We start from the raw sequence: 21,001 nt of genomic DNA on the forward strand, positions 1-21,001 counted from the left end.
CACTATCCATACCAAATGACTTCTTAAATCATGAGATCCTATTTGTTGTAAAATGTTGCAATAAATGACAAGATCAGTATGTCCCTTTTAGTTGAGTGCACTCATTGATATGAGAACAGTCTTCCTTGTCAGAATAAAATTAAAATTCGTTTCATTCTACCCGATAGTTGAGTATACAAAGTTATTTATTAACAAATCGGTTAAACCCTGATCCAGCGAAAATGTCTCTATAGCAGTGCAATGAAATTTGACATTTGTAAATGTTAGCATTTTTTACAAATGTACATTCTTGTATAATGCACCTACATTTCCGCTCATATCATTTCCGAAGCGTCATGTATATCTCTGTTCAAGCTATTATCTTTCGATTTAAGTAAATTCAATTTATTTTACAACCCACAATAATATGGAGACTACGGCACATTCCAATTCAGGTCGTATAATGCATTGTCAATTAAGTTATAAACCATTTTTACCCAGCGTGTGTATCTAATAACCATAAATTGATGTAAAACCATAATTGTCTCATTTTTATATACCTTTAATAACATACACAATATAGAGTCAGTATTGTGTAATAATAATAATACTATAATCACAAAATATAATTGGAGAAAAAAGAAAATACATAGTATGATCTTGAACTTATATCTAATCTACATTCATTTTACATTGGACCTTATATTAAGAGATAGCGTATGGAGCCTGTAATACAATTTTAGGATGTATACTTTCTTAACTTAATGTCTATCTTGCCACAAGTACCGTTTCGACAGGCATTCTGTCAGCAGTACAAGCCCTGGCCCTCATTCTTTTCCACATAGTAATTGCAGTATTCTTTTTGTGTGGGTGTTAGGCCCATGGTGTCAACTTCTGATTTGAATTGGTCAAAACCACCCACGCCAGCCAAATAGCCATTGAGTTTAGTGGCCACATAGGATGTTTGTAAAAGTTTGGAATTCAAATTGAGAGTATCACATAAATCACGATGACCCTGCAAACGATACTTCTGATGATAACTGCAAAAAGAGAGAATATTTGGATTATCACATCATTCAGATTGAGTTGCAATTAACAACAACATACTCTTCGGCGGGATAGAAATTAGTTTTCGGCCTAATTTCTGTAGTTATAATCTCGGGGGCCCTTTTAATTTGTTCTTCCTTCTTAGATTCTTCTGCAATTGTCTTTTGGTCTTCATCGTGATACAAGATCAGTGACATGTATTGTCGTTTAATGGGGGTAGTTAGGCCGTATTCGTGATTGTTCCAGAACAGATGAAGGAGGTCTTTAAACGAAATCACATTTGGATCGTAGTCGATTTCTAACACCTCTGTATGGTCACCCCTAAACAATGATATTGTTATAATGCGTTGAAAGTTTGTTAGTAAAGCAAGATAGTAAGAGAAAGCAAAAGTAATCGGTGCGGAGTGGGAGGAGGGAGGGAAGGAGGGAAAACAAAAATTAATTAAATTTTATTCATTCGCTCAAACTTACAAATTACGGTACGTTGGTCCTTCTTTGGTGCCTCCGGCATAGCCTACAGTTGTACGCAATATCCCTTTGGTGGCTCCATATAATGATTCAGCACCCCAAAAACATCCCATTCCAAATGTGGCGGTCTTGAAAGGGATGCCAAGAGAATGCACCGGACTGAGGTTTAACTCTTTTTGTTCATTGCGCACAATACTCTGGAATAATTAAACATTTTGTTAATACCTGTTTTGTTTGTTGAGAAAAGTCAAAAAAATTACAAATAATTTTATAACACCACTCAAAGAACTCGTATTGCAATTTTTGAATTCATTGAAAATCCCATTAGAATTTCTTAAAACTTGTAAAATAATTGCCAGGAATAGCAGAAATCTCATTTTTTTGTCCAAGAGAAATGACAGGCAGTGACGACGATAGCTCTCAAAATACTGAATAAACTATATGCGATTGCAGTGTCATTACAACATTTTGCTTAGTTGGAAACCAGGTTCAATGCACGTATGCATACGTACATACTAACAACAAACACACGCCGTTAATATACGAAGAAGAATAAACAAACCGGGAAAACATGTGTTGCATTTACAGAGAAAGACGAATCTCTGTATTACAGAGAATGTCTGTGACGTCGAATCTCTTACTTGCTCACAACATGTTCTTAAAGGCCAAGGTCATTTCGTTAGATATTTTTCGTTGACGTATTCCCATTTTTATCACGCTTAAGCATAGGGCCAATTAAACATACGAAAACGGGTAATGTAATATGTCAATTTATACGTCAGTTTTTTTAATAGTTTACCTTAAAACTTTTACCATCAAAGCGAATAAGGCTTAGTAAATTTCTAAACATATTGTTAATTAATCCCTTTTTGATAAATAAACCCAACCTTTTTACGAAGAACACTTGTGAAGTGAGGCACTATTGGACACAAACTGGCATATTCTCATACCTCAAACACTATAATTGAATAAAGCGTTATTAGGTAAACTAAAAGCTTTCTGGTTGTTCACTGTTTGTTGCCAGCTAGTCTACACAGAACTTGTCGGCCGTTTGTCTTTGAAAATTAGTTTGGAATAGGGGTTAGTAAACTCTTACTAACGACCTTCAGATAACAGGAAGTAGAATTTAACTGGTACTATTAGAATAGACTTAACCTACTAACTTAGTTATGTCTTTGCTTTAATGTTCGTTTTATTATTTTTTTTCTTACCAAATCCTTAAGTGTTGGTGCATTGATGTCTTCAGGATTAATAGCGATCGACATTTTCACAAATATTCACAAAATGAACTTTACTCTGTTCAGCTTTAAGTTTTCAATTAAACTGTTGGGTAGATTTCTTAATCACCGGCATTTATACTCGGCGTCTAGTGTTTCGTTTATAATGTAAAGCGCTCTTAATCAACATAAGCGTCGGTTGAGAGAATGAAGACCTTTCGTCCAACAGACAAGATTACGTTATTGCTTTTCTGTTTAGCTTAGACCGTATCGAAAATTTATTTTTGTTGATACAATAGCGAATTGTAAAGTTTAATTCAAACGCCTATGGATTTACAGTAGAGGACTCTAGTCGCCGAATATCGTGTCAAAATTTTTGGTCGAAAGAAGTATGTAATAGTAAAAATCATTGTTATTGGATTTGTTTGAAATAGTAACAATGGATACATAATATGTAGGTATCTGTAATAATAATGATATGTAGTAATAATATGTAATAATAACATGCAGTATCTGAATATTGGTTCAATAAGGTCACAGAAAAGAATTGCTCCAAACTGAATAATGAAAAGGCATAGAACAATTGTATTGAACTGTTTAACAATGTTTTTTATAAAAATACTATACATACATTTGCTAAACGTCCTATACATACTGAGCTACAAACATTCATCCATTAAAGTGTCAATATAGTTTTAGTTTTTGCAAATCTAATCATCAAACTATACCGCGATATCCCTCTAAATTTAAATATTTATTAGGGAAATCTGATAAGTTTCCAACTACACACATACCCATCCTTATAGATGTGTTATATGGAATTATAGTTATTCTAATTTCTTTCCCACAAAAACGCTATCAATGACACTGCCTAAATACTATTGGGTTCATTGAGAAAAAAGCTTTGTATCTCAAAGTATGCATTTCTTCTGTTTACGATCTGTTTATTGAAGTGACCAAAGAGAATAAGAGAGAGGAAAGTTGCTTAACCAGCATGTGCGATATGGCTCTTCACAATAAGAAAATCAAACCGCTTGGATTTTAATGTTTTCAATTTTTTGTTTATAAACAATACGAATTTAAAAGATATTTGTCAAAAATATTTCTATGTGAAAATGGCGTCTGTTTTTGATGACATCCCGCTCAATCGATTGTATTTAGTCTGCAGAATCGGATTCTTCTTGAATTATAAAAATCGGACAAGAATTGAGGGATTGACAGAAAATATCAAATTTCTGCGAAACTAATCGCAGTTTTTTAATGAAATTTTGTATATATCGAGATATGAATATTATGTAGCTATATGCTAAATTTCATTCGAATCGGAGTAATACTTTGGGCGCTACAATTTTTTTTAAAAAAATCGTTTTACAGAATCGAATGTAAACAATGAATGTTTGTATGGCAAGAGAGTGGACCATGAATACGATAGATATGATCAGCTGTGGACGCTACACGTAGATTTGTGTGTACAGCAAAAAATGAAAATTTCGTCGACAACAGCACTCTTTGGTTGATTGAGCATTTATTTTCTGTTTCATTACTATTTTAATATATGCAAATCTTAACAAAGGCGTCAATACCCTGAAAGGTAGTTGTGTTTCCTCTTTGATTTTATTGAATGGGTCCTAAAAGTAACTCATGCCGTCTAATGCAGAAATGTATTGCTATAGTATGTGTAACTATATATGTATGTATGTATATAAATTTGTACTATTCAAATGTTGAATCCAATAGATCAGCAGGTATGTGTGAATGTCGTGTAAAATTTAAGTAGCAGCGCCATAATTGGATTTTCACTTTATCAGGGCTTTTAGGTGCGGGAAACTATAAAATATATTAAATTAAGCCTAGTCATTGCATTATTTGAACAAAATAGTATATAGTTTACTATAATGAATGATTTGACAAAAATTTGAAAATTAAAAACAAACATAGTTACATGCTCGTAAAAGAGATAAAGGCTGATGCAATTTTACTCTAGAATTAAATCAACAACTGGGTGGTGTAATGGTTTTTCCTGCACACTGATTGCTCGAGTTAGATTCCCAGGATATACAACATCTCGTTTTCAACGGTGGCAAAATAACCCTCAGCGAAATGTAGCGACATGTCTTGAGTATTTCAGTCATGTACAACTTTTCTACAAGTCGTTTTTTTAACACGTTCGGCCTAGGCGATGAAAAGTAGGACCCACATTGAGATATGATTCGGGGTGCACTCATTTATATAGGTGAAGTCGACAGTAAGTCCTACAAATTTTCCTCAATTGTCATACGTTTTGTAACACTTCAAAAATAATTTGGGACCCTACCAAGCTATAGGATATTACTCGGATCATCTTGATTCCTTGTTGTTTTAACACAGTATTTGAGATGAAGTTTAGAAATGCTTGGCAATTAAGGCGAGGCTTATCGATCGATCCACCATATTGTTTCGCCCTTAAATGCCGGTACATTTCAATTGTAGATATTGTGAAGTTGTTGACTACATTTACTAAACGATATATGTTCCAATGTTTGTACTGTTATATAGGAAACTATAGTCATCTGATAACGTTGAAATTTGAAACAACAAAATATCAAACAATGTACTTTGTTGTTTAGTATTTCTCTTCAATTCTTAAAATATTATTTTCCTCAAGGTATATTTATTATAAGGTATATGCATGAATTACAACAACTAACAAATTTACAAAAACAACATTGTTGTTATTGAAAATTAATTGTCAAAGAAAATATTGAATAATAGGGTCGTTCCAAAATTTTTTTCAGGAAAAACATAAATGCATTTGAAAATCCTCTAGAATAGAACAAATTTGAAGCAAAATGTAAATATAAAGCATTCATAACTCTCGTAGGTCATTTTTATTACACGTTTAGGATGAAAAGCTGTATTTTATGGTAGCAGATTTCAAAGTTTCAAATTCCATGAGTAGACCCTATTACATTTTGAAAACTAAATTTACAAAAAATTAAGAATACAGCTGATTGTCACTTCTACCTTATATGAATATGCCTTGATTTTCCTTAAGATTTTTTTTTGCTTAGGGTTTGTGGTTGAGAGTACACAAAATATTTGAAAATGCTTTCATGGTTTAATAAGAAAGGTTAGCCAAAGCTTTATGTCAATTTAAATTTTTTCATTCGAGTATTCCTAAAACTTCAAAACAATATACACAAACTGTGTATGTGTGTGTGGTGTTTGAATAAAATGCCAAACAATTTTAAAAACAATCGAATTCAATGATTTTTAAAATTATTTTTGGAACATTTTTAGGGAAATAATTCGTCAGGTTATCATTGAAACAAATATTTTATCATATCCACAACTTGATTATGCGGAGAAACATTGGTCCTTCATTCATTTTTCGCGATTTTTATAAAATGCTCAAAATTGGTGTTGTAAACAAACCCACTTGTTGCTTAATTTTGAAGTTTTAGGAATTCAGGAAAAACAAGGGTTCTATAGTTTTTTTTTCATTTAAATCTACCTCTTTACTTATACCATGAATGCTTTCTTAATTAAGAATTGGAAAAATTTGTGTTCTACATAAAATACTTATACAGCATAATTTTTAGTTCTTAATGATAATGTAAAAAGCAATTGTTTTTACTGTCGATTCTTTGTTGCTTTTGCTAAAATTGAATAAACCGTTAACCTGAGTAATAAGCAGAAACAACTTATTATTATTTTTTTTTTTTTTTTTGCCATAGTTGACGGGCCTTGACGTTTTCTGTCTGTTGCATAAAAAATGTTTAAGACCAGACGCATCCCTGGCGTACTATGGTTCATATTAGCATAACATATTAGCATTCCCCTTCATCCCATCACTCATTAATATATATTATAACTAAAAAATATTATAACCATAACAACTATGAAATAAGGATTTATAAACGACCACAAAATCTCGATAGATATGTTTAAAAGAGTTTTTTTTTTTAATTTTCAAAGTGGATTTATGTTCAATCTCTACACATCCCACATGTTTGTAATCGGATACGCGCATTCTGTACCACCGTTATTCATTACTTTGTTAAGAAAAGGTATTTTGCCTTGTTGTTTGTAAAAATAAATCTATTGCAAAAATTACAGGAAAATCCGTTCTTTGTTATTCGAGTCTATTAGTTTTGAACAAAACAGACCAACATTAACTACTCTATGTCGGACTTCCGAAACGTACCAACACATTGCAATTTTTAGATTTATTATAAATATTTCAGTTGCAGTTGAAAATTCAACTATGCTACTGCGAATGCATCAGAAATAAGGCATTATGCTTTTTACTGCGTTAAAAATGCACAACTTTGAAATTTTGAAATACATAGCTTTGCAGTAGTAGGTATAGTGGCGTTGTGAAACACAACACTTGAGACATTTGCAAAGCAACTGACGTTTTGGAAGTCAGTCTATATGTAGTGTCGTATAATATAATCTGGATGCAATGATTAATAAGACAGAAGTCTCCCTTTCGGATAAAGAGTTTGATTTTATCACACCTTGTTTTAGTCCTTTTTATTATCACACATACCACATTTTAGTAAGGGGTATTATGTCTTTGTGCATTTGTATTTAACATACAGAAGGAAACGAGATAGACGCATAGTTTCTTCTAGCGATATACATTCGTACCGGTACATTTGAAAACTAAATTATACATTTATTATTTTTTTCATTTTTTATCTTCTTCTTCTTATATATAAAAGGCAATGTGTGTATGTTAGTATGTTTGTATGTTCCGTATAGACTCAAAAACTGCTTAACAGATTTTCTTGAAAATTTCAGAGAATGTACAGGGAACAACGGTGGTGAAAATAGGCTATATATTTTTTTGAATTTCGGAGGGGGCGGGGTATCTCCCCCATGCTCTATTTTTTAAAAACGCTATTTTAACAACATTGACGAACGTATCGGAGAGAAAATTAATTTGCGAGACAATGGTTGTTGTGTATCCGATCCTAGGTACTGATTTGGGGCCTGAAGACCCGACCACGCCCACTTTTTTAAATGGCTTATATATTAAAAACTGCTTAACCGATTTTCCTGAAATTTTCAGATAATCTACTGGGAGGACCCGTGATGAAAATAGGCTATATATTTTTTTGAATTTCGGAGGGGGCGGGGTACCTCCCCTATGCCCTATTTTTTTAAAACGCTATTTTAACAAAACTGACGAACGTATCGGTGAGAAAATTAATTTTGCGAGACAATGGTTGTTGTGTCTCCGACCCTAGGTACTGGTTTGCGGCCCAAAGACCCGACCACGCCCACCTTTTTAAATCTAATATATAAAAGGCAATGTGTGTATGTTAGTATGTTTGTTTGTTTGTATGTTCCGAATAGACTCAAAAACGGCTGAATAGATTTTCTTGAAAGTTTCAGATAATGTACTGGGAACACCGGTGGTGAAAATAGGCAATATATTTTTTTGAATGGTCGTCGCGGAAGTGAAATAACGCGGTCATCACAAATTATTCAAAAATGTATTATTTCAGATAATATACCTAATATTTTAGTAAGCGTGACTACAAAACCGCTATAACACTGGCTTCAATATGTGGGATAACGCGGTCAACGCCATAGTTAGGAATACAGTAAAATCCCGATAACATGAGATGTCACTATATAGAAATTCCGAAAAATCGATTGGGAAATCTTATGAAATTTTGTATGTGGTGTTTTTAGGTCTGAGAATAGTTCGTAATCTATTTTTTATCCCGCTAAGTGTAGTGACCGGTGGTCCTCCCCACAAATTGTTTAAGAAAACTGCGAAATTCAAGATACTTTTTAATATATTGTTTACAAATTGTTTGCATTGCTATGGTAATTACTGTCTTGACCCTGAATGGTCGTTGCGGATGTGAAATATCGCGTTCATCCCAAAATGTTCAAAAATGTATTATTTCAATTTATTAGAACGGTCGTAAGCTGTTTTTTACTACTAAGAATAGTGACCGGTGGTCCTCCCCACAATGTTTTAAAGAAAATCAGAAATCTTTGATATTTTTGAACGTATTGTTTACAGATTGTTTTCCCTGAATGATCGCGGTCATCACAAAGTTTTCAAAAATGTATTATTTCAATTAATATACATAATTTTAGTAAGCGTGACACAAAAATGATATGAACACTAGCTTGAACAAGTGCGATAGCGCAGTCGTGAGCTATTTTAATATGGCTAAGTGTAGTGACCGGAGGTTCTCCTTCAATTTTTTTTTAAAGTCCATGATATTTTTGAACGTATTGTTTACAGATTGTTTGCAATACTACTGTAATTACCGTCTTGACCCTGAATGGTCTTCGCGGAAGTGAAATATCGCGGTCATCACAAAATTTTCAAACATTTGTTATTTCAGATAATAAACATAATTTTGCGTGCCTAAAAAATGCTATAAACGCTGAACACTAAACAATAAGTGGGATAGCGCGATCAACTCCACATTTTGTAATACAGTAAAATCCCGATAACTTGAGATGTCACTATCCAGAGGTTAAATCCACCAAAAATAGCGAAAATCAGGCGTATACTGAAAATTCTCTGTAAGACTGTTTACGACCACCAAAAGTGACTATATTTCCAAACTATCGAAAGTCGGGAGGTACTGCTTTATGGGAGCTATATCAAAACGTGAACCTACAATGTCCAATTTACATTAACAACTTTTTCGTCATTTGGAGCTGTTTCGTCATTTATTTGCTAAAACAGGCAACATTTTGCGTCATTTACCATACAAAAATAAATGACGATAGCTGCGTCATTTATTCTAAACAACGCACGAAAACACCATACTATTATAAGCAGCCCAGTTTTTTTTTGTCATAAACTACCAAAAAAATGCAACTGTTTTATGATGTCTTTGTTTGTTTGTGTGTGTTGTAGAAAAACAAAAATACTCAAACGATGACAAAATTCAAATAAAATGTTTAAAAACTTGCAAAAATTATGTTTTTTTGTTTTTAGAATTAATTTAAGTTATTTGATACACATTTGTGCTGTGAAATTCCTATTTCTCTGAATAAATATATTGTGTGCGTGTGTTTGTGTTATTGCATAAGTGTGTGTTTGTGCGATTGTGTGCGTAAGCAAATGACGCAAAAAACAGATGTAAATACACTTCATTTGATTCTAGGATTTCGTAAAACGAAATCATTTAATGTGCATATGTAAATTGGACTTAACTGTTGCATACCGAGCGCAAATAAAAAGGCGTGTCTTTCGGTCGATACGAGTATTTATGCTCTCCTCTTTAAATTACATTAAAACCAAATTTTAGACATTTCGGTGTGATAATGATGTTAAACCCTCAAAAATAGCGAAAATCAGCCGGTACCGTTCTATGGGAGCTATATCAAAACGTGAACCTATACTGACAATTCTCTGCAGTAATAATTACGACCCCAACCGAGACCAACAATCCAATATATAGCAATGTTAATTGACGTGCACCGATCATTATATGTGGGTCACAAAGCGCTTTAAACTGTCAATTTATGGTGAAGGGTGTAATAAAAGAGATTTTATATCTTAAATTTGGGGGATACCATTACATGGAATTTATGTCAAAACATTGATTTATATTATGAAGTTTCTAGAGGGATGCCTAATTAGGGCTGTATCAATGCTGGATAGATAACTAAAGTTTACACGGAGAACCCAAACAACGGGCCAGCAACGCGGACCGGGTCAGCTAGTATCTTTATAATTGGAAAATACGAAAATAAGGAGATCAGAATTTAATAAACATAAGATAAAATTCAAAAAACATTTTAGGTCGCAAATATAAGCGGACAAAACTAAAGCACACCCCCCCCCCCCCCATTTGAGGTAACACAAAAACTATTGAAATCAATATTTCGTTGTGTATCCTCTATTCTGGATGACACAATCACATCTTTTAGCCATAAAGGATACTAAATTCTTAATTATTGCAGGCGAGGGGGTGCTTTAGTTTTGGCCGATTCTGTAGAATCACTTTCTGAGTCGATATACAGTATCGGCCAAAACTAAAGTACCCGCTCAGTACATTTTTTCCAAATGATAATTTTTTAAGAAAACAAAGTTGTAATTCTTTTCTATTTTTTTATTTATTAATATCTTTATTAGCCGACCTGTGGCCTAATTACGACATTCGATTCGATCGAGTATTTACTCGTTAATGAAAAAATCAAACTATGAAAACCTATGTGTTCTCCAAAGAACATTAAGGAGGTAGATGGTAAAAATGTGCTTATTTGTAAGCAAAAACTAAAAAACAAAATATTACTGAAAAAATTTAACTATTTGTTGAATTCATTGAACAATACTTTGGGCAATAATTTTGGAATGAAGTTGTGCTAGAAAAATGTACGAAATGATGAACTTTTTAACAATTTTGTAACAGAGTGCTAATGCACCTACCTTAGTAAATGTACTGTTGGTGGTGCGAATAGGTTTTCATAGTTCGATTCTTTCATTCACGATCGAATCGAATGTCGTAATTAGGCCTCTGGTCCGCATTGGCGGCCCTTGAAACAGTTTTATGTTACCTTTTCTTAAGTCCTTATAATTTTTCACAGCAAAGAACGCGCATTTTACGAATAATATTTGTTTTGTATAAAAACGAAACAGAAAAAACCAAAATAGTAACGTGATTTTTTATTGCAATACATATACATTTTCAAAAACAAATTTCCATCGCCAATTCTTCCATTTTACACATTTTAGGAACGACCAAAGGCAGTGAATGTCACTGTCCTTATTATTATTCACATAACTGTACATATAGCGTTTGAATGAAATGCGTGGGAAGGTACCCCACCTAATCTGAAATTTATAAAGTACACATTGCTACGGCAGACCTTGAGAATTTAGAGATATAACATATTTAAAAAAGGTAGACGTGGTCGGGTCTTTAGGCCCAAAAGAAGTACCTAGATTCTACATTAATTCGTAAATTTTCAAGCCGACACATTCGTTATTATTGCAAATGTAGTGATTTTTCAATATCAAACAAAATATGAAGCCTATTTTGTAGATGCAACATATTTTAAAAAATGGGCGTTGCCAAGTCTTTGGGTCCCAAATAAGTACGTAAGGTTGGAGACACAACCATAGTTGTCTCGCAAATTAATTTTCAAACCGATACATTCGTAATTATTTTAAATATAGCATTTTTTAAAAATAGTTTTTGTAGAAAATATTAAAACTAAAAAGGGGGCGTGGTCATATTTTCTTTTCATAAAAACCTAAGTTGGGTTATGGCGAATATTTTAAAAAAAGAATTATTCAAATCGGTCCAGCCGTTTTCAACTGATGCCATTACCAACGAACGACATTTGATTTTTATTTATAGAGATTAAATTATTTATTTATATTATACCTTAGTCGGTGTAGCGAAGCTATGTTCGCCCGATTTTATGTATTTGGTGCCCCAAACTCCCAAATTCTGCCCAATTTCAATGAAATTTGGAAAATTCACCGAAATTCTGTCAAATTTTCATTAAATTTTCGGTCGGTTTCATAAAGGCAATTCATTATATCTGTGTTTAGCAGGTGGAGTATTTTGTAATCATTCAATTGATGAATTTAATTGAATTGGGAAGATTACTTGACGTTGAGACACTAAACTTTCTCAGATAATATAGAATAAATATAAAATTCCTAATAATGAAATTGTTGATCCAATTGTTGAAACTACATTTCATGTTGTGTAAGCATCTGGAGACACATCATTAAAAGATTTCCATGAGAGAAATAATAATCGCTTGAATATGAACAAATCTGGTAACATAACATATTATAGTGCGGTTACACTACAGTTTTTTGCCGGGTTAACCCACATTATGAGGATTTATTACTTAATCTGGACAAATCTGACCAGATTTGCCATACAAAAATTAAATCCTCTCACGACTGGGTTTATTTTAAATCCGGCACAAATCCAACAAAAATACAGTGTTGTATTCGGTATTTGTGCAAAAAAATCCAACTCTACTCAAAAAGTACCAAAAGTTGCAACTGTTTTTGCAACAGAGTTTGTCGTGTTGTACACGTTTACGATTGGTCGTATGAGATTTTATGGAGTTAGTAAATCTAAAGTTATTTGGAAATCATAAAATTATTTATTTTTTTTTTTCATTAGACACTTTTTTAACAAAAAGTACGCTTGATACCATGATACAAAAATGTATCCCTCTGTAAGTCCCAATTTACATTAGGCGAGTTTACTTGCGGCAAGTCCCAGTTTGTAGAAGAGACACGTAAGGGGAATGGAAATGGAAAAAAATTGCTCGTACTGGCAATTCATTTTATATTTTTCGTATTTGACATTATTTTCATTGTTTTGAAAACAAAACTTGTCGGAACAGAATTGCCTTTTATAAACGCAAGAGGCAAATTTAAAAAGGAACGAGAAAAATTGCCGCAAGTAAACTCGCCTAATATAAATTGGGAATAAAATATACCAATATGAGCAAAGAGGGGACGATATCTCATACGAGAAATCGTAAAAGTGTAACACACGACTTTATTAGTTATTTTGTATGTATACGTAAACAAACATCATCTGACAGTTTATATCCTCGAAAAGCTAAGTGTAACCAGCAAAGATTAACCCACTGGATCTATTAAACCCAGTGGGTTAACCTTCAATAGTGTAACCGGGGTATTAGTCGCGAAAATATTCAAGTTTTTGTAGCAAAAGCTCATTATGAGTAAAGTGACGACATGAACCATGAACAATGAAAAGGGTTGCCGAGTTACATTTTATTCAACATTATTGCTCGACTCTTCACAAACAGTGTAACCTCGAAAATATTTTCGGAATAAAGATTTGCGGACTTTATTTCATAGACTAAGAAACTTGGATATTTCTATCTAAAAAAAAAACAAAATATTTGTTAAATGTCATCATCAAACTCAATTCGGTGAGAACATTCCGTCGTCTATATGTATTTTGCATGGCACAATTACCCAGGTAGTGGCATCGTAAAATTTTGAATATGTTATGTCAAAACTTTCTTTATGTTGTTGGGGAAATTACAACAAAAATAATTTTTTTATAAAGGGATTTGACTTTTCATATTCGATCAGCTGGTGTGATGCCACAACCTGGTAGTTCTGCCATGGTATTTTGTTTTGTCTATGCTTTTATACAATGTCAAAAAACTACAGTTAGACAACAAATGTATTGCAAAGACCAAAATTGTAAAAAAAAATAATATTATTTAATAAATATTAATTAATTATTAATTAATTAATTAATTGTTCGTTAATGGCAACAAATTATGTAAAAACTATACCGGTTTTTGTGCAAATCTCTTGCTATTGATCCTCATAACAATATTCCGTCAAAATAAACAAAATTTATTTGCAATTTATAATAAATACTATTGCAAAAGGAAAAGCAGTACTATAAGACTAATCAATTTTGCAAATTTTTGTAGTCATTATGCATTTTTATGACTTTTGCAGCTAATAATGGACTAACAGTATTGAATGTGATAAAGTTCAGTGATAAAAAAACCGTCATGAAGGGTCTTTATACAGGTAAAAAACGCTTGAGACCATATTAAGAATAAACAATGACGAATCGGCCACAGACAAGTATGCAAAGAATTAATATTTGTCTCAATATGTATGTATGACCAATGCAAAACTGTCCGATTTTGGCTTTGAAAACATCAAAATACCTCTGGAAAGCATAGGGGAAAAATGGAAATGGTATTTTGAAGCTACCTACAACAGAGCTCTATTTCCTCTCTCAATAGTATTGGAATAACTTCATTTTTTACTAAATTGATATTTATTACCCTCTGCTATCATAATAAATCTCAAAAAAGTGCGCCAAATCCAATAAAACCAATCAAATATGGAATACCGAATTTTTGGGTAGTATATTCTTTACCAAGCAAAAAAGTATGCGAAACACGGACATAATAATGATTGGGAAGACATCCCCACTGACATCATTAGGAAATATTTAATAGTCAATATTCTCAAAGTCAGTAAAATGGATCCAGAAAACTCAAACAAGTTCAACTACAACCATTCCAAAGGCCAGTAGAGCGATTCTCTAACTCATTTTTGGAGTTACCGACAAAAATCGGTAACATTAAAATGCTTAAAATTTCGGTAATTAACAATGTTTGTCGGTAAGTTAGCGACGAATAAAAAGTAGTCGTAAACTTCTACCGATAGCAAGAGTGTTGTCAATTTTTATTTGAATTTTTCATTCATAATTTTGCGTTTATTTTACCGATTTTTGTCGGTAACTCCAAAAATGAGTTAGAGAATCCCACAACAGATCATGATATATTAATCTTATTTGTGTAAATTGTTGATGTAATATAATCCTGATGTCAAACCTTATAACATCTTGGGGTCCATTTTAAGAAAAAAAATCGAAAAAGATCCTCCAACGAAGGATCAAGATTTACTAAAATTTTTGCAACCAGTACCCTTAGAGTGGAACATGCCGAATTTTGGGTTAACTTTGGAACAATACTTTGGTAATTCTCCAAGAAACCATAGATTTGATAATTTTTGCAATTCTTTTATTGCCACCCCAAGTAGTAGATAATTTTTAGTCCGCATTTGTTATAAATCGCAAAAAAACCTTTGTTAATTATGTCGGAATAAATAGCAAGAGATTTACGCAAAAAAACGTATAGTTTTTACATAATTTGTTAACATAAACGAACAATTAATATAAATTTTTTTTCAATGTTGGTCTTTGCAAAACTTTTGTTGTCTAACTGTATGTATTTTGAATTGCAATTTATGACAATTTATCTAAAGAACAATTACGGTTTCTTATCCTTTTATTTGTTGTAGAATGTCGCTTCTTAAACATACATTGTATTTATACATACATAAAAATACCTTGCAATGGAGGTCATTCTTAATCGTTTTTCACTATACCGTGTAGCTTGACGGGTGAATCAAAATTAGCTGCTGAGGCGAAAACCTGGAGTTTGTGTCCTAAACGACTGAGATAAAATACCATTGCTGAGTACGGCCAAATTAAAATTTGCATTAACGTTTTCCAATAATTTATTTAAAATTTTACACACGAGAATTTTCATTATTAAACTAATGCTAGGATGTCTTATAACTTAGTAAAGCACAACTTTTAATTTAATTGGGGTTATACATCTAATAAAGCAAGATCGATTTGTATTTATAATATGGCACTCGAAATGATTGCACATAGCAAGATATACAACACAGTTAGTTGTAAGGTATTTCCTGCTATCGATAATAAAATCACAACGTCGCCTAAACACGTAGCGACGTACGGGGAGGCTTTTTGCTGTGTTCGATTCTTTCTTGTCTACGTTGTAGACACTCCATTCGTATAATGGCTTTTCGCAGAAGCTTTGTTTCTGGCGACATATCCCTTCCAGTGCTAGTGGTCCTCGTTCTTGGTCGAAACTCTTCCAATGGACATTCTGGTTCCACAAATAACTTTTGTTTTCTAGCACTTACTACAGTTCGTTTGGGAGTTGATTCTTTTCCTGTTGGTGATGAATGTTCGTTCTTTGTCACAGTATTGCTTTTTTGTGTCGTCGCCTCCTTTGGACTGTGTTTCGTTGAATTGCATAAAGAAAAAAAGGTCTGATCTTCGTCTGGCGTAAGATTACTTTGGGGTTTCTTAATCCTAGAATGGCAGTGTCGTTGTGGTTCCAAATTTGGTGTGGAACTTATAAATAAACTCTCCATTAAAGAATCTAAGGCGGTGTGGTAAAACCCGCTAGCCTCTAAATGTTCACAGACAGACATTTTTGTTAATATGTAATTAAGTGATTGTGGATTACAGACGCGGATACGTAGGTCTCTACTTGACAAACAATAAAAATCAACTGGAAACTACACTCCTTTGGAAAAGTCATATTTCTACCTACTTAACAGTGTAGAGAGACGGTCATCAATTGTCTTTGTTGTTTTATGTGCATGACTTAAGTCTCTAGACTTAAGTCTCAACGAGTGGGAAAGAGAAAACTCCTAACAGTGATCCTCTAGTATTTTTGAGAGCAGAAGATCAAACATTTTTTATTTTGGGGTTGTTTGCCAAATGAAACCATATGTACCTATGTTATGTATGTGTGTAAATACATACAATACATTTAGGCAGTATAAGAAGAAACATTTATTTATTTATGGTACATATCCTTTGTATCCTTTTTCCCGAAGCAGCAGCTGTATATACATATACCTCACAATCAGAATAACTAACGAGGTGATATACCTGATCGTCGTTCTAAGTGCATGGTATTATTAATACAGGTCTTACAGAAATAAAAATTGTTTTTGTTGTGATTCCAAGAATATTTTATTGTTATTGAAAACAATCAGTTTCGATAAGGTAGCAAGCAGATATTTCCCATGGTTTGGGAAGTACACAGCGATTAGATTATTTTATGTCCCAAATATTATTTATCATCCATTGGTATAACAATTACTCATGACACTTCACAAATTTAACTATTTTTTTTATAAAAATACGCACATAAAAACATTATATACACACATGTGAAATATGGAAAATTTTGAAAAAAAAAAACAAATCTTTTTGTTGTTATTAATTATGCTAATTTAATGGCTTGAAGAAATCTCTAAAGTTCTGTGGTGTTGTTTGCTCTATTAGTTTAGCGGTCATCTGTTTGGCCTCATCTGCATTTCCGCTATCCTTGTGGTAGAAAACAGTAAAGTATACAATCAGGCCGATGACAACCAGCAGAACAATTCCGGAACAAATGAAGCCCATCAACATGTTACAGGCACATTCGCAGCAGCTGGAATTTGATAAGAAAACCCAAATCTATCAGTACCCGCATGACGAGTATTTTCACTTTTACACCTCTTTCATTCATTCACTTTCTTACCAGCATAGGACCTTTCCTGGACATTTAATTACTTCCCAACAAGCTTTACACATTTTTAAATTTTCTGATTGATTACTCGGTCTTGAGTTACTTCTTTGTCAGTCTTCAATTCAAATACAACTGACTGTCTCTACACTTGTGGCCTTTTAATCCTCATTATCAGTATTGAAATTGCAACCAATACTGATAAAAGTTTGTTAACGGCTTCTAATTGAGAGTAGGCTAAATGAATAGAAGAAAGCAGATATTGGGAGGTAGCAGGAAGCATGGAAAGCGTAATATTGTTGATAGGTTGGTATACCAGCCAACTGTGTTCTTATCGCAGTTTGTACGTAATGAACAGCGTTGTTTATATTTGTCAAAGAGAGTTGAGAATTTATTAAAAACGGTATTAACAATAAATAAAAGATTCAAACCAAACATTTTCTCTACCTCTAGAAATGATAGTGCCGCAATTATAAACTTATATTGAAGATAAATAAATGTATTTTCCAAGCCCATTCGCGGTCTTTCGATGATTCATTTTATGTTTATCTGTGTGAATTGCTAGATATGTAGATAAAGATACTGAATATCAATTCACATTTGCTATTCCAAAAATCACAAATACCTGTGAGGAAAATGATTTCAATTACCACTTTATCTGGCAGTTTCAATTACTTAGCCATACATATACCCTACAGTTTTATACATTGGAGATTTGTTGGAAGTAGTCCTTTGGTGTTATTGCCGGATTAATGTGTTTGGTCGACTCCGCCAACAAACAATTTAGAACTGCATATCTTCAAAATGGAATAATTGTGTTTGTGTTTTTAGGTCTTTATATTACAATTCGCTTTTTGCCATGATCATCACTATAAATTTTCAATAATTTTATCGGAAACAACTACAGTATAGTCTCGATAATCCGGACAGTCGTTAATCCGGACACTAGAATTTTTTACATTGTAGACTCTGTAATCCGGACATCACATTTTTTTCTTACCTCGATAATCCGAACATCAATATTTTTTTCCTACCTTTAGCATTAGATTCTTATTTATTTCATTGATGTTTTCGTTCTTAACAATAGCAATTGGTGTATAAATAAGAAAATTTAAGTTTTTCAAAGTTTTAGGTCCAAATCTCGACTTACTAGATATACACTGTCAACTCAGTTATACAGTCAATATGGAATTAACTATCTGAATCTGCCAAATAATGTTCCTTTCGTTCAACCATTGATGATTGGCTATGGTAAGCAACTGTATTTGAAACCTAGGGTTGGGTAGCCCAGTTCTATGAAAAATAGGTGTTGAGTGGTCATTTCCTCTAAAGGAATTTGTCCATTAGCTCCCCTATTAGTGAGAATGTCCCTTGGGGCATGTAATGTATTCCAAGGATATTTTAAGGACGTTTAAATAATTTAAAGCGTTGGGATTAGGTTAGTTTTAAATGGGATTTATAGCCAATCGAGGAAGCGCGTAGAGTCCTTATATAGGAATTTCAATAAATTTAAAACAAAGTATTATTTTCCCTTATATTGTTAATATTTATTTTTTAATTTAATTTAATTTTTATTTGACAAACACAGTAACCTAGCCCATAGGGCCATGAGCGGTTCCAAAAACAGCTATACATTTTATTTTATTGTCTTTCTTTGACATTCAAAATTACCGGTAAATAAGGATTGTTGTATTAAATTCTCGTAATAATGCAACCAATAGATTTAAATTACATTTCGTCTTATTCGCAAGCCATAACATTTATATAAAACAATGTTTCTTTTTGATTTCGTCGACAACATGAAGTCTTTCGGTGATGATATAAATCGCTAAATATTTCCCACAATGAGTCATAAGAAGCTCATGTCCCATAGACAAGGGAAATCAGTATATGTATGTACATGGGCTACGAAGTTTATATCCTTAAAAAACTATGCATAAATATACACCAGTTGTAGAGAAGTTTTAGGTGACAAAAATAATCAGCAGATGCCACCTAAATTACGCTGGAGAAATATAAGAGGTAAATTTAGTAGCCAGGGAAGCTGCTTCTGGTCTTAAAATTGCCGCAAACCAGAATATTTGCTTAATATTAATTTGTTTACCATATATGTCAGGTTATTATATAGTAAAAATCCATTATTAATTATTTAAACGTACAAAATTATATGTATTTGTTATTACTCGGTAATCCGGACACCGCCGAAACATGTGGTGTCCGGATTATCGAGATTATACTGTACATTCGTACATCTGCACTTGTGAACGTGCTGGAAGTTCTTTCATCTGCTATGCATTTTGCTTGTTTACTGTGAAAACAGTATTTAATTACCTTCTTAACATAATGGTCTCATTAAATGTGCTATTGTACTTTTGTTCAATTTGCGGTGTTAGCAAAGCATGGCTTTTGTCTCAGTGTGGCCTAAATGAATCGTATCGCATTTTACATTTGTCGACCCACTTTGATCGCGTATTTCTTAGTATTACGGTGAAAAATGACAAATTTCCAACACTTGTCGAGACCCAGTGGCCAGAGAAATATTTGCCATCCTTAAAACCAATCCTATACCCTCACATGGAGGCTCACGCCAATGGTGTTCACTCGGATTGTGGTCGTATTCAACAGGCAGTTTGGTCACAGGTGGATTCATTGTCTCGTCTCTGGGTAATGGACATTGGATGGCCTGGTTACAATAGTTCTGATATACACAGATGTAATCCAAAATTGTTGGTGTTCGATTTGATTCGCAACAATATCGAGGTAATAAGAGATAAAATAATGAGACATTCTAACCCTACTGATTGTTGGATTATTCTTAAAGGTGTTGCGCATAGATTGCGGTAAATTTCTGAGGTCAAATGTTGATGGTTCACAATTACTAGACATTGGTCTAGGCCCTCGAGTCTCACCATGCGACAGTGAAAAGTTTATTTACTTTATTGTCTCTCATGATTCTCACCTATTGACCTACGATATTCTAGAACAAAAATGGCACAATGTGCTACTAACAAGCAAAAAGTACTCAATGATAAATGATTTCCTACCAATTAAACCTAGAGACTTGACATTCGCCAGCCAAAATGAACTGTTGCTGTCAGATGAGGATGGAAAGCTGTATAGGGGACCGAATATTTTTCATAATTCATCTCAGTCCAGTTTTGACACAATAGAAATGATTTTAATGGGCTCTTTGTTGGGTCCTACACGAGGACTTATGATGGATTCTTATGGGGTGCTGTTTTATGTTGTCTCGAAATTTGGAGCTGTTGTTCGGTGCGAATATACACAGAATATAACCGCAGAGAACAGTGAAATCATTTACATGACTTCAAAGAATATACAACAGATTTTCTTTGGCAGCGAGGACTCCGTCTGGCTTTTATCTGACAGATGGCTGCGACCCCATGATCAGTGTATATCCGGCTATTAAATAACAC

The 21,001-nt window shown here is 33.1% G+C and overlaps 3 protein-coding genes across 7 annotated transcripts; 1 reads left to right on the top strand and 2 right to left on the bottom strand.

The window, feature by feature from the left end:
* Positions 1 to 520: 520 nt before the first annotated feature.
* MsrA (methionine sulfoxide reductase A) lies at positions 521 to 2,854 on the bottom strand. 5 transcript variants are annotated; one of them, XM_073984703.1, is made up of 4 exons: positions 2,706 to 2,854; positions 1,510 to 1,691; positions 1,087 to 1,347; positions 521 to 1,019 (listed from the first exon to the last, which is right to left on the bottom strand). In XM_073984703.1, exons 1-4 carry the CDS (start codon positions 2,757 to 2,759, stop codon positions 785 to 787), a joined length of 732 nt encoding a protein of 243 aa, XP_073840804.1. In that variant the 5' UTR covers positions 2,760 to 2,854; the 3' UTR covers positions 521 to 784. The 5 variants fall into 5 exon arrangements, with proteins under 5 accessions (XP_073840804.1, XP_073840801.1, XP_073840802.1 ...); XM_073984700.1 differs by having other exon boundaries at positions 1,498 to 1,691; XM_073984701.1 differs by lacking the exon at positions 2,706 to 2,854 and adding an exon at positions 2,294 to 2,442 and having other exon boundaries at positions 1,498 to 1,691.
* Positions 2,855 to 17,001: 14,147 nt separating this feature from the next.
* On the bottom strand, positions 17,002 to 17,780 carry mex1 (midgut expression 1). The gene is made up of 2 exons (XM_073982603.1): positions 17,580 to 17,780; positions 17,002 to 17,489 (listed from the first exon to the last, which is right to left on the bottom strand). The coding sequence occupies exons 1-2, from the start codon at positions 17,630 to 17,632 to the stop codon at positions 17,285 to 17,287; spliced, it is 258 nt and encodes an 85-aa protein (XP_073838704.1). The 5' UTR covers positions 17,633 to 17,780; the 3' UTR covers positions 17,002 to 17,284.
* A 1,783-nt stretch (positions 17,781 to 19,563) lies between these two features.
* On the top strand, positions 19,564 to 20,997 carry yellow-k (L-dopachrome tautomerase yellow-k; the record flags this gene model as incomplete). The annotated part of the gene is made up of 3 exons (XM_073985514.1): positions 19,564 to 19,586; positions 19,958 to 20,324; positions 20,386 to 20,997. Coding segments are annotated over 3 exons (999 nt in total), but the record flags the coding sequence as incomplete, so codon positions are not given.
* Between the last annotated feature and the right edge of the window lie 4 nt (positions 20,998 to 21,001).

Source organism: Musca autumnalis, unplaced genomic scaffold (assembly GCF_047663935.1).
Source record: "Musca autumnalis isolate F117 unplaced genomic scaffold, ASM4766393v1 scaffold_4, whole genome shotgun sequence".
NCBI lineage: Eukaryota > Metazoa > Arthropoda > Insecta > Diptera > Muscidae > Musca > Musca autumnalis.